The sequence below is a fragment of the Adiantum capillus-veneris genome, chromosome 19 (genome assembly GCF_014529385.1).
Source record: "Adiantum capillus-veneris isolate H3 chromosome 19, ASM1452938v2, whole genome shotgun sequence".
Taxonomy (NCBI): Eukaryota; Viridiplantae; Streptophyta; class Polypodiopsida; order Polypodiales; family Pteridaceae; genus Adiantum; species Adiantum capillus-veneris.
Genome location: NC_140949.1, coordinates 146,640,958 through 146,653,382, shown reverse-complemented (window position 1 = coordinate 146,653,382; position 12,425 = coordinate 146,640,958). Strand labels below are relative to the sequence as shown.

The following is a 12,425-nucleotide window of genomic DNA, read 5'->3' as shown; positions in this document are numbered from 1 at the left end:
TTCAAAATGAATTATTGGATTTATAAGTGAGAAGGGTTTTCTCACTTGGAACACCAAGAAAAATAATTCTAAATGAATTATTGAAATTTTAAGTGAGGGTTTTTCTCACTAGAGACATCCGAGTACAGAGTATTCCTAGTGCGTCATTCAAAGTAATGACGGGAGCACTGTGAACGAGAATATCTGTAAGGCCACCAGGAACGGGTACTTTTGATGCGTCACATCGGATGGGTGACAGGGAGCATCGGGAAGAAGTATCCGACCATTCGGGAACGGACATCTCTGATGCGTCATAGGATGGGTGACATAGAGCATCGTGAAGGGGATTGTATCGTAAGTTCGGTAAGAAAGGACTAGGTGATGGGTATTCCTGATGCGTCACAAGGTGGGTGACGGGTGCATCGGAAAGGGGATAACCATAGTCGAGAGGAAATCTGAACTGGAAAGAGGAATACGCGTAAAGACGCAAGCACAAGAATAAAGATGGGTTCTGAGAAGCTTTTCTTAAAAAGCAGAAAATTTGAACGAGTTTTTCGGGAAGAGCAAACGCTTTCCTGCGAGGAATCTATGTCTGCATTGCATTTGTGCATGTGGTCCTTGCATCCAAGGATGCCTGGGAAGTGCTGTGAAAGCATTGTTTTTAACTTATGAGGTTTTATTGAGTTTTTGGGCAGATTCAGACTATTTTTAAAATACGCAGACCGCCCATTTAATAAGTGGGTAGCCATCTGATAAATAAGGCAACAGATCAGCCAACGTTTCTCTTTCTCTTTTTTTGGCAGAACAAAAAAAAAAAAAAAAAAAAAAAACCGGCCGCGATCTCTACGCGAGCAACTATTCATGCCGTGGCGAAGAAGCTATAAAACCACCACATGCCCTCACTGAAAAGGAGGTTACCAACGTCAGCAAGAGAAGACTCTGTCGCCAGATAACGCAAGAGATCGTGAGGCTACGAAGCACGGAAGTCGCTTTTCCCGCGAAAGAGCGACAGGTATCTATTGTGGATTCGCCATACGAATTGTTGTCGCGTGTTTGCGTGTGTGTTTGCAGGTACTTCATCGTGAAGGAGAAGCGAGAAGGCTTCGGCCTACGCTTGGGAGTTCCGAGAACGGAATTCGGAAATTGTTTGTGGAGTCTCGACTCCGAGTACAGACGGAAAAAGGATTGAGAGCTCGTCTCTCGGATTTCCCTTGCGGGAAGGAACGACCATCGAGTCAGAGATTTAGAACGGAGGGGTTTTCTTCGGTTCTTGTGCTTGTAAAAAGATTCTCCCTACTAAAGGATTCTCTTTAAGGGGAGGGACCAGCCCATCTTTTGGTCCCCAGTACCGTGTCGATCTTCTCACTCTCTCTCTCTCTCTCTATTAATTTCTCTCTATGTCCTTTGGTTTCAATATTAAGTGATAAATTCTATTTATCAGAGTATATTTTATATTGTTATGCGCTTCCGTTTGAGAGAGAGAGAGAGAGAGAGAGAGAGAGAGAGAGAGAGAGAGAGAGAGAGAGAGAGAGAGAGAGAGAGAGAGAGAGAGAGAGAGAGAGAGAGACCAATCAACCTTGGCAATGAATTAGATAGATGATTTACAATGGGGACAGTGAATTCCTTATATAGTCACTGAGGCAAATTGCCTACGTAAAGCCCAAAAAATATTGAGATCACATTAGGCTATTCAGAGATACTACAATCTTTAATAAACCGTAGCCTGGGCCATAAGTTCTTGCATTGTTGATACTTGTTCAAAAAGACAATACTCTTGTAACGATGATGGTAGTCTAATTGGATATCACTTGCATTGGTCCTCCAAGGGAATCAACTTGAAGAAAGACATCGGAAGGTAGACTTTTAGAAACCTTTGGTTGTAGTCTTCCAACTGCGTGCAAAAATAGTCTTGAAAGCTTGCCAAGTCTGTCACAAGTGATGACATGGCATACCCAACTGGAAGATAAATGGCCAATTGGAGAAGAGAAATTGAAGAACTGAACCTAAACAAACTTCAGAGCACTGGCCGTGGGCCAAAAACCCTAAATATCAAAAGCTTGGCCTTTGGAAGTGATTTCTGTAAATTGCGCTGGCATGTTGATGTGGTAGGTTGTATAGAATTGTTGATGTGGTAGATTGTACAGTATTTGGTTAAATGCACTGTTGATGCAGATGTGGCAGACTGTATGGATTTCCACGTTTTGTGGGTCGCATGGATTTTTTTAAATTTTTTTTTGGGTGGGTCGCATGGCATTGTTACGAGATGCTTTTGAGAGCAATTGCTTTTGGATGAAGTGCTTTTGAACCTAATGCTTATCGGGCTTTGCTTTTGGGCATCCCTTGTAAGTTTAAAAGAGCACTTGGGCCTCTCACTCTGCAGAGCATTTGGACGCAGAGTCTGCGAGCAGAGGACCTTCGGGAGTTGTACTTTTGTTGTGAGCAATAATAAAGAAGGCGCTTGTCTTTGTGTCACGAGGACGTGGCAGTTATTAACCATGTCACAGAGATGTGGCAACTGCTAACCTTGGTTGTTGGTTTCTTTCCAATGGGGTTTATTTTATTTGTTTAAGACCCTCTTTTTGAAGTAGCAAACGGTCAAACATTGTATGGCCAATGTGAACGGTAGATTCACCCGCAGACGGGAAGTGGTCGGCACTGGAATTCGTATGGTAAGAGGATGTCTAGGCTCAGAGCAAGATCATATAGGTCCCCCCGTCGCACTTAGCAAGTTGGTGGATACTAGGAAGTGAACTCAATTAAGGCGTAAAGTCCAAGGTGGGACTACCAACAAAAAGTATCCGACAGTTGGGCCACATTGCACTTTTGGATGCGGTCCCAATGAGGATAGATGGTCAGAAGACCAGTGGGAGCCCAACGGAAGCATCTCCTAAAATTTAGGGAACTGCTATTTTGGGCCGTGAAATGTGTTCGCGTCATTACCTCCGGTATGACTAGGGGAACATTTTATAACTCTGCCGTGAAGTCAACTGGGCAACCGGTCAGGATATTTTTAAGCGGCGAACCCGAAACGGGCAAATGCTTGTAAATGCGCCAAGTGTCGAATTTTCATGCACTTTCCTCTTGCAGAAGAAGTGGCGCTGAATTTTATGCTGGGAGAGGCCTCATTTCAGCTTTTGTCACAGGTTAAGAGCTATGGAGTGCTTCCTTTCCCTCTCATGTACAGTGTGGTGCTAGGAGTGATGCCCTGCACACTACACACTGCTCTCTCTCCCCCCTACGTGCAGTTATGTGATGCCCCACAAGAGGGCTAATCATTTGACTGATGTACAGTTGTGTGGGTTCATGCTTTTGTGCTGAGGCAAGAGCCTCCTTGAGCAGGAACAGGGGTAGCTAGCTGCTGCTCCAAAGCAGGCACTGGTGAGGGTCATAACCTCACCATACAGGTGCAAAATCAGCGCTATGTATGTGCTGTATATTTACTGTTTTTCAGCCATACGGACGCCAGGATCATTGGGAATCGTGCCCCACTGGCAGAGGACAGTTAGGGGACTGTTTGGGGCTGAAAACAGGGCAAAAACCAATAAATACAGCTTGCTGAATTTACTGTTTTTGGACAGGAATCAGAGGGTATACGACAGTGCAAGCGAGTTCCAGCAGGGGAATTGGTTTCGCGCAAGTTTTGGGGTTGTTATGCTACCGAAATTTGGCCAAATCAAATGGTATCTAGGTGGATACACGTGAAGGATTCCCAGGACCTTACCTTGTAATTTACCCTCATAAAGAATAAAGAAATACCGAAAGGGGCGCCAATTTTGGGGCTTACAGGTTGTCGGCGTCTGCTCGGAGCATTCTAGCTTCTGAGCCGTGTGTGTGATTAAGTGTTAATTCTCGTTACAGGTCTCCTTTGCAAAGTGCTCTGTGTGTGTGCTTAAAGTAAAGAATTTCGGGTAAAAGCCAACGCCTACCGCCCTACGGGCCGGTTTCATGGTTCCATTGCCGGGATATCAATCACTTTTTCCTCAAAGAGTGAGCCTGGATTGTTCAGGGTAAAGACACACAGTGCAAGAACGCGGGGATTACGCTATGGCCGACAAGGGGAAGGGAATTATGGAAGAGGGTTCCTCTCCAAAGGACAGGCAGGAGATTCCTATGGTTTTTGAGATTGGCGAGAGCTCACGGCCACGTCAGTCTGTACCTCCTGTCAACGTGAATGTCCCTCCAGTAGTACAGGGCTTCATGACAGGGCAACTTGAGGATGATGCGTTTAAGACTCAGTTAGTTGCCGCGGTGAATGTCTTTTCGCAGTTGGTGCAGAATCCGAGGTTTATGGAATTCTTGCAAGCGCCACCAGTGCAACATCAAAATAGGCAACCTACGTCGCGTACGGAGCTTGTTGAAGCTCAAGCCCAGGTACTTCACGAGGCGCAGGAGGAAAGGGAACACTCGCATGTTGCGGAGTCGGGGGCTCCAAAGCAGGTTCCTCCCGTGCTTGAACAGGTGGCTAGAACGCCTATTCCACAGGTTATGCTAGTTCAGCCCGCCACCTTTCAGAGCCAGCATGCTGTCTTGAATGGACAGGGAGCTGGATACCAGGCTATGCACTCAGTTTTTCCACCACCCACGGTACATCCTGGGTATTTCGGGGGTGGATCAATGTTCCAAAGTATGGCTGGTTATGCGTCTGGAAGTCAGCCGTACATGCCAGGAACAGTGTTTGGGGGTATGCAAGGCATCATGCCAAACCCCATGTATGGTACTATCGGCATGCGGCAAGGTTTCCACGGCAACCAGGGCCAGTTTGGGGTGCCACAGGGTCATTTTGGCATGGCTGGTTTTTCTGGACAGCAGCCAGATATCGCACCTCTTACGCAAAATGTGAATGGCCAAGGCGTGCCGATCATGCCTAGTACAATGCCCATGTTGCAAACCATTCCGTATGACAACTTGGGGGTACTAGAGAAGCCGAAGGCTTACAAAGAAGGTGGTGCAGCAGTAAAGTTCAGTACCTTCAGTGGTTTCGAGGACAAGACAAAGGCCCTCACTTTCCTCCAGCAGTTTGATACAGCTTATGCGGGAGGGAATTTTACAGAGGCCTCGAAGGTCAAGAAAGCTGCCACTTTCTTAAAGGACAATGCGCTCACATGGTGGACGACATTGTTAATGCAAGGACAGGCACCCGCCACTTGGGTTTACTTCAAGCAAATGTTTGCATCTGCTTGGCTATCAAATGAATTTGAAGCCGATGTCCTGACAGATTGGCACGAGCTTACTTCAGCTTCGTGCAAGAGCTTGCTGAAGTACAATAGGAGGTTTTGTAAAGCGTTACTCTTAGTGACCTCCTACATATTTGTGCCACTGACAGAGCAGATAGAGAAGTATTGTTGTGGGCTGCCTAAAGGGCTTCGTGATTACTGTACAAAGAACAGAGTGGCTACCCTTACTCAGCTCATGGAAGTTGCGAACACTGGTCTTGCCCTGTTGAAAGGAGAGGACAGTGGATTTCCGAGCAGTGATAAAGGAGGGCAGCAAAAGAAAAATTCAGCGAAGAAGCCCTTTGTGAAGACGGCTCCTGATGCGTCACAGGGGTCAGAAAAGGCCACCAAAGACAAGGATTCAGCCGGGACTTCTGGAGCGCAGGCAAAGAAACAGAAAAGGAAGCCTTTTGTGCGCAAGTTGCTCGAGGAAAAGAAGGTCCTAATGGCTGAGAACAAATGCTTTATATGTGAGCAGCCTGGTCATATTTCTATCAATTGTCCACAAAGGAAAAGGCCAGTTGACTTAGAGGATAAAGAAGACCAGAAAGGCAAGAAGCCTAAACCCACGGTAGGTTTAGTGCCAGACATGGTGGGTGACAGGCCCAGCACAGATGCCAGTGAGTTATGCAGGGCATGGGGTAAAGTTAGGGATCAGACGGCACTCATCTTCTTTGATCCAGGTGCCAAAGCCAACTTTATCTCACCAGAGTTAGCTATGAAGCTGGGCATCAGAGCTGAAGAGATGGGGTACACCAAAGAGGCAGGGTTGGCATGTCCTGGCACTCAGAGTGTGTTACTCCCATCATTGGAAAACTGCGTCTGCATATTCAGTCGTATGTGGACACTGAAGAGTTTTACATCATGCCGCTGGAAGGTTGTGACGCCTTGTTGGGGATCCCGTGGATGTTCCGAGTGCATGGAGTCTTGGATGCCTACAACAAAAAGATCACTGTACAGCATAGGGGCAAAACTCACATCTTGGATGTAAAGCTTAAAGGAGAGTCAGTCCCTATTGTATCTGCTTCTGCTATCACTTCTGTAATAAAGAATCATCTTTCTGTGTACTTGATTTTTGCACGTGATGTCTCAGATAGGGATCAGTCAAATTTATCTGTGTTAGATAAAGAAAGGTCAGCATTTTTGCAAAAGTTTAGTGACTGTTTTTCTGATTCATTACCGTCGCAATTGCCGCCAGAGAGACCTGAGGACCATCGGATAGATTTGGTGCCAGGTTGTAGCCCACCAAATAACCCTCCCTACAGGGTTAGTGCGGCGCAACAGAAAGAGATTATGGGCCAAATTGAGGAGTTATTAGAGAAGGGGCTTATCCAGCCTAGTTCTTCACCTTTTTGCTCCCCAGTGCTCCTAGTGCAGAAGAAGGATGGCTCATGGCGCATGTGTATTGATTACTGTGCGTTGAATAAGAATACCATCAAGAATAGGTTTCCTATTCCTCGCATTGATGATATTCTCGATCGTTTAGAGGGTGCTGCAATTTTCAGCAGGATAGACCTTAAGAGTGGGTACCATCAGATTCGTATAAGCCCAGAGGATGTACACAAGACTGCGTTTAGAACGACATTTGGTCTTTATGAGTTTCTAGTGATGCCGTTTGGGCTAACAAATGCTCCTGCCACGTTCAACAGAATGATGGACCGGATTTTTCGCTTGCATCAACAGTTTGTTGGAACATTCTTCGATGACATGATTGTGTATTCGAAGAATGAAGAGGAGCATAGGCGTCACTTGACCATTGTGTTCGAAGAGCTGCGCAGTCACAGGTTACTTGTCAATCCTAAGAAAAGTGAATTCTTCCTTGAAGAGATCCACTTTCTGGGCCACATAGTCCCAAAGGATGGTGTTAGAATGGATCCCGCAAAGGTCGAAGCTATCAAGACATGGCCAGACTTGAAGACTGTGCACGATGTCAGAAGCTTCTTGGGATTGTGTTCCTACTATAGAAGGTTTATCAGAAATTTTGCAGAGATAGCATGGCCTCTTCACGCATTGCAAAAGAAAGAGGTCACTTTCAGATGGACCCAAAAAGAGATTTCAGCTTTTAGTCTCTTAAAGGAAAAGTTGACTTCAAATCCAGTTATTGTTTTGCCAGATCTCAGGAAGTCATTTGTGGTCCAGTGTGACGCGTGTGGCAGTAGCATCGGAGCAATGCTAATGCAAGATGGACGGGTAGTAGCCTATGAAAGCCGAATTTTGCAAGGGCTAGAGAGGACTATGCAAGTCTATGAGAAAGAGCTCTTGGCCGTGATTCATGCGCTTTCTAGTTGGAAGCACTACCTCTTAGGTGCTGATTTTGTTGTCCAAATAGATCATCAGACCTTGCGATACTTCTTGACACAATCAAAGTTATCCGAAAAGCATATGCGATGGGCAAACATTCTTTCCATGTTCCACTTCCAGATTATGCATGTGGAAGGCAAGAAGAATGTTGTGGCTGATCAAGAAAGCCACAAATTTCAGCTGTGTCAATTCCTTATCATCATGAGTTAGATGACATGAAGGAACAGTATACTGCTGATGAAGATTTTGCAAGGATCTTTGAACAGTTACAAGAGGGGCAACATCACGAGCACTACCTCCTTAGAGATGGTTTTATGATGATGCACGGCAGACTTTGTGTCACTAGGCCACTGCGACATAAGGTCATGGAAGAGAGTCATGTCCCATTGTATACAGGGCATCGTGGCATTGATGCAACAGTTAAAGCGGTAGAGACGTTCTTCTATTGGCCTACCTTGAGGAGAGATGTGGATGCCTTTGTGCGAGCATGCATAGTTTGCCAAAAGGTCAAGTTTGACAGGCAAAAGGCACCAGGGTTGTTACAACCACTGCCGATTCCGGATAAGCCATGGGAAAGCATTGCTATGGACTTTATCTTTGATCTTCCAAGGACACCAACAGGGAATGATGGTATATGGACCATTATCTGCAGGTTCAGCAAGCAGGCCCATTTTATCCCTGTCAGGAAGAAGATAAAATCTGATCAGATGGCACGCTTATTCATGTACAATGTGTTTAAGTACCATGGTATGCCACAATCGATTATCAGTGATCGTGATCCTCGCATGACCAGTTTGTTCTGGAGAGGATTGTTTGAGAACATGGGTACTACGCTGAAGTTCTCGTCTTCGTTTCATCCACAAACTGATGGACAGTCAGAAGAGGCCAATTCTACTGTCTTAGATCTGCTGAAATGCTATGTGTCAGATAATAAGGGCAAGTGGGAACAGTATTTGCCTATGCTTGAGTATGCGTACAATAATACGGTGCATTCGTCTACTGGCAAAGCACCTTTTGAAATTGTTGAAGGCGGCAAAAAGGTTCCTCCCATTTTGCACACAAAGGACAAGATCTTTGAGGCAGATCGATATGTTGAGAACATGGATGAGATGTATAAGAAGATTAAAGTTGCCTTGGAGAAGACTTAGGCAAAACAAAAAAAGGCTGTTGATCGTCACCGTCGTGAATTGCTACTATCACCTGGTGATTGGGTTCTCTTAAGGTTCGAAAACGCAAGGTTAAAGAAGATGAAGGGCAAGGAACGGTTGTTTCCTAAGCTCAGCATGCGTTACTATGGGCCTTTTCAAGTGCTTGACAAGATCAACGATGTGGCTTACAGGCTGAAATTGCCTGATGCGTGGAAGATTCATAATGCGTTTCACGTGAGTCTTCTAAGACCCTTCGTGGGTGATGTGCCAGAAGATATGCCAGTTGAGGATCAGCCAGAAGTTGAGGAACTTGATGAGATCCTGGTACCTGAGCAAGTTTTGGCACATAAGGACAGAAAAGTTAAAGGACAAGTTGCAAGACGCTATTTGGTGAAGTTCAAGAACTATCCGCCTATGGATGCAAAGTGGATGGAAGAGCATGGATTGTCAGAGTCACCAAATGTATTGCAGCTTTACCTTGAAGCCTTTGGGTTACAGCCTACTTATGCCCCAACCCAACGTGTGCAAAGGAGGGGTAATGATAGAGCTAGTACATCAAATGTACATATGAATTCAGTGCCATAGATAGAAATGGCAAAAGTATGAAGGCCTCATTAAGTCATTTGTATCTATGTATGTTACGACCTTTCTTGCGGATACATGCGATGATAAAAGAGTGTTGATAGCACAAGATCATCAGTGGCGTGTATTTATGGAATGCAATCGAGGACGTTTGCGATTTCAAGAGGGGGGTATGTCACGAAGACGTGGCAGTTATTAACCATGTCACAGAGATGTGGCAACTGCTAACCTTGGTTGTTGGTTTCTTTCCAATGGGGTTTATTTTATTTGTTTAAGACCCTCTTTTTGAAGTAGCAAACGGTCGGACATTGTATGGCCAATGTGAACGGTAGATTCACCCGCAGACGGGAAGTGGTCGGCACTGGAATTCGTATGGTAAGAGGATGTTTAGGCTCAGAGCAAGATCATATAGGTCCCCCCGTCGCACTTAGCAAGTTGGTGGATACTAGGAAGTGAACTCAATTAAGGCGTAAAGTCAAGGTGGGACTACCAACAAAAAGTATCCGACAGTTGGGCCACATTGCACTTTTGGATGCGGTCCCAATGAGGATAGATGGTCAGAAGACCAGTGGGAGCCCAACGGAAGCATCTCCTAAAATTTAGGGAACTGCTATTTTGGGCCGTGAAATGTGTTCGCGTCATTACCTCCGGTATGACTAGGGGAACATTTTATAACTCTGCCGTGAAGTCAACTGGGCAACCGGTCAGGATATTTTTAAGCGGCGAACCCGAAACGGGCAAATGCTTGTAAATGCGCCAAGTGTCGAATTTTCATGCACTTTCCTCTTGCAGAAGAAGTGGCGCTGAATTTTATGCTGGGAGAGGCCTCATTTCAGCTTTTGTCACAGGTTAAGAGCTATGGAGTGCTTCCTTTCCCTCTCATGTACAGTGTGGTGCTAGGAGTGATGCCCTGCACACTACACACTGCTCTCTCTCTCCCCTACGTGTAGTTATGTGATGCCCCACAAGAGGGCTAATCATTTGACTGATGTACAGTTGTGTGGGTTCATGCTTTTGTGCTGAGGCAAGAGCCTCCTTGAGCAGGAACAGGGGTAGCTAGCTGCTGCTCCAAAGCAGGCACTGGTGAGGGTCATAACCTCACCGTACAGGTGCAAAATCAGCTCTGTGTATGCGCTGTATATTTACTGTTTTTCAGCCATACGGACGCCAGGATCATTGGGAATCATGCCCCACTGGCAGAGGACAGTTAGGGGACTGTTTGGGGCTGAAAACAGGGCAAAAACCAGTAAATACAGCGTGCTGAATTTACTGTTTTTGGACAGGAATTAGAGGGTATACGACAGTGCAAGCGAGTTCCAGCAGGGGAATTGGTTTCGCGCAAGTTTTGGGGTTGTTATGTTGCCGAAATTTGGCCAAATCAAATGGTATCTAGGTGGATACACGTGAAGGATTCCCATGACCTTACCTTGTAATTTACCCTCATAAAGAATAAAGAAATACCGAAAGGGGCGCCAATTTTGGGGCCTACAGGTTGTTGGCGTCTGCTCGGAGCATTCTAGCTTCCGAGCCGTGTGTGTGATTAAGTGTTAATTCTCGTTACAGGTCTCCTTTGCAAAGTGCTCTGTGTGTGTGCTTAAAGTAAAGAATTTCGGGTGAAAGCCAACGCCTACCGCCCTACGGGTCGGTTTCACTTTGGGGCTAGTGCTTCTGGGTGTTGAACTCCGCCATGCTGTACAACTTGCCATGTCAGCATCAGTAACGCATTATACGAAAATCCTTACAGCCTACCTCGTCTGCAATTCCGTACAGCCTACCACGTCAGCATGCCACTTCCAAAGGTCAAGCCTTCGATATTTAGGTTTTTTGGCCCACGACCAGTGCTCTGAAGTTTGTTTAGGTTTAGTTCCTCCTTTTTTCTTGTCCACTTGGCCATTTCTCTTTCAGTTGGGCATCGTTAGTAGTGATGGTCTTAGTGACATAAAAACGCGTTTCGGCCCTCCAAAACCCCAAAACGGCCAAAACTTTTCGGCGAAACGGGCAAAATGAGTTCTTTTTTAAGCCCCCTTTTGACTAGTTGACCTCAAACCACCCGTTTGGGGATTTTTTAAGCCATTTACAAAGGCTGCCTCAAAAAATCGATATATTTTTTGACCCGCACGCACATCTAGATTATGTATATTCAATGTCTTGACAGATAAATTTGTATGTATATTCAATGTATAATTATAGGTACATGTAAACGAAACGTGTGTTTCTCTTTCTTTGAGCTCCGAAACGAAGTTTAAAATGAGGCGGACATTTGTATCACAAATATCTGATCGGATGAAAGTTCTGAATTTGTCATATACAATGAATCTTGCTTCACACTCACCGTGAAATGGTAGTTCTGAGCAAGCCAGCAATGTCTGCCTTTTCTCAAGACTTGCAGGGTGTCATTCATTAAGATTTGAAATCATATGCAAATGTTATTTCTTGTCCATTCCTCTGCCTAAATATTAAATGTCATGCATATGGTGTGTGTTTGTGTTTTGGGGGCGGTGTGGTATCATACAAATTTTAGTATGTGCATGAATTTACGTCTCTATTCGTGTTTATGTCTTAATGCAGGTGATTAGGGGCAACAGTGTTGTGATGATTGAAGCTTTGGAACCTGTGAATAGACCAGGAGCTTAATTTAGAAGTTTTCAAGTTTTGGAAACTATGCTGATGACATGTAACAGGAGATGCCATAGGCAGTGAGTGCATGCATGCACTCTTTTAAGTTTCGAAAGCTTAGAACAGGTTCTCTTTGGACACAAAAATTTAAATTTCCTGTTCGATGCAGTGTGGAATTAGTCTGCTGGTATCTTCTGATTATTGCTAAAAACAATAGTCGCGACTTTTAATTGTTGTAATGATAAATCCTAACAAGAAGCTTTTGTACTGGTAATACTTACTTACATCTGGTATAAAGTGAGTTGTACTAAAAAATGCACTGCTATTAAACAAAAATAAGGTTTTTACATTCCTGCTCTCGATTCACAATTGCGATGGCAACGAATTTGTGTTCTTAGTGAATTGTTTCTCACTTTCACTCATTCCACATATTATGGGCTGCAATCTGTGTAAAAAGGCTTCAAATGGTGGCATTCTTAGTCGGACACATGCTGAAATATTGCTGTCCATGGTTATGAGATTCTGTTTACCTTTTGCCCTTAACATGTCAGAAACTACCCATGCGGTCCAGGCCCCTTGAATCCGA

The 12,425-nt window shown here is 45.0% G+C and overlaps 1 protein-coding gene across 1 annotated transcript in view; it reads left to right on the top strand.

The window, feature by feature from the left end:
• The window catches only part of LOC147435033 (putative small nuclear ribonucleoprotein G), a 32,287-nt gene extending 20,099 nt beyond the window's left edge, over positions 1-12,188 (top strand). The window contains exon 4 of the mRNA XM_086491390.1: positions 11,792-12,188. Coding sequence (XP_086347516.1) covers positions 11,792-11,857 — 66 coding nt within the window. The 3' untranslated portion in view covers positions 11,858-12,188. The remainder of the gene's footprint in view (positions 1-11,791) is intronic.
• Positions 12,189-12,425: the final 237 nt, after the last annotated feature.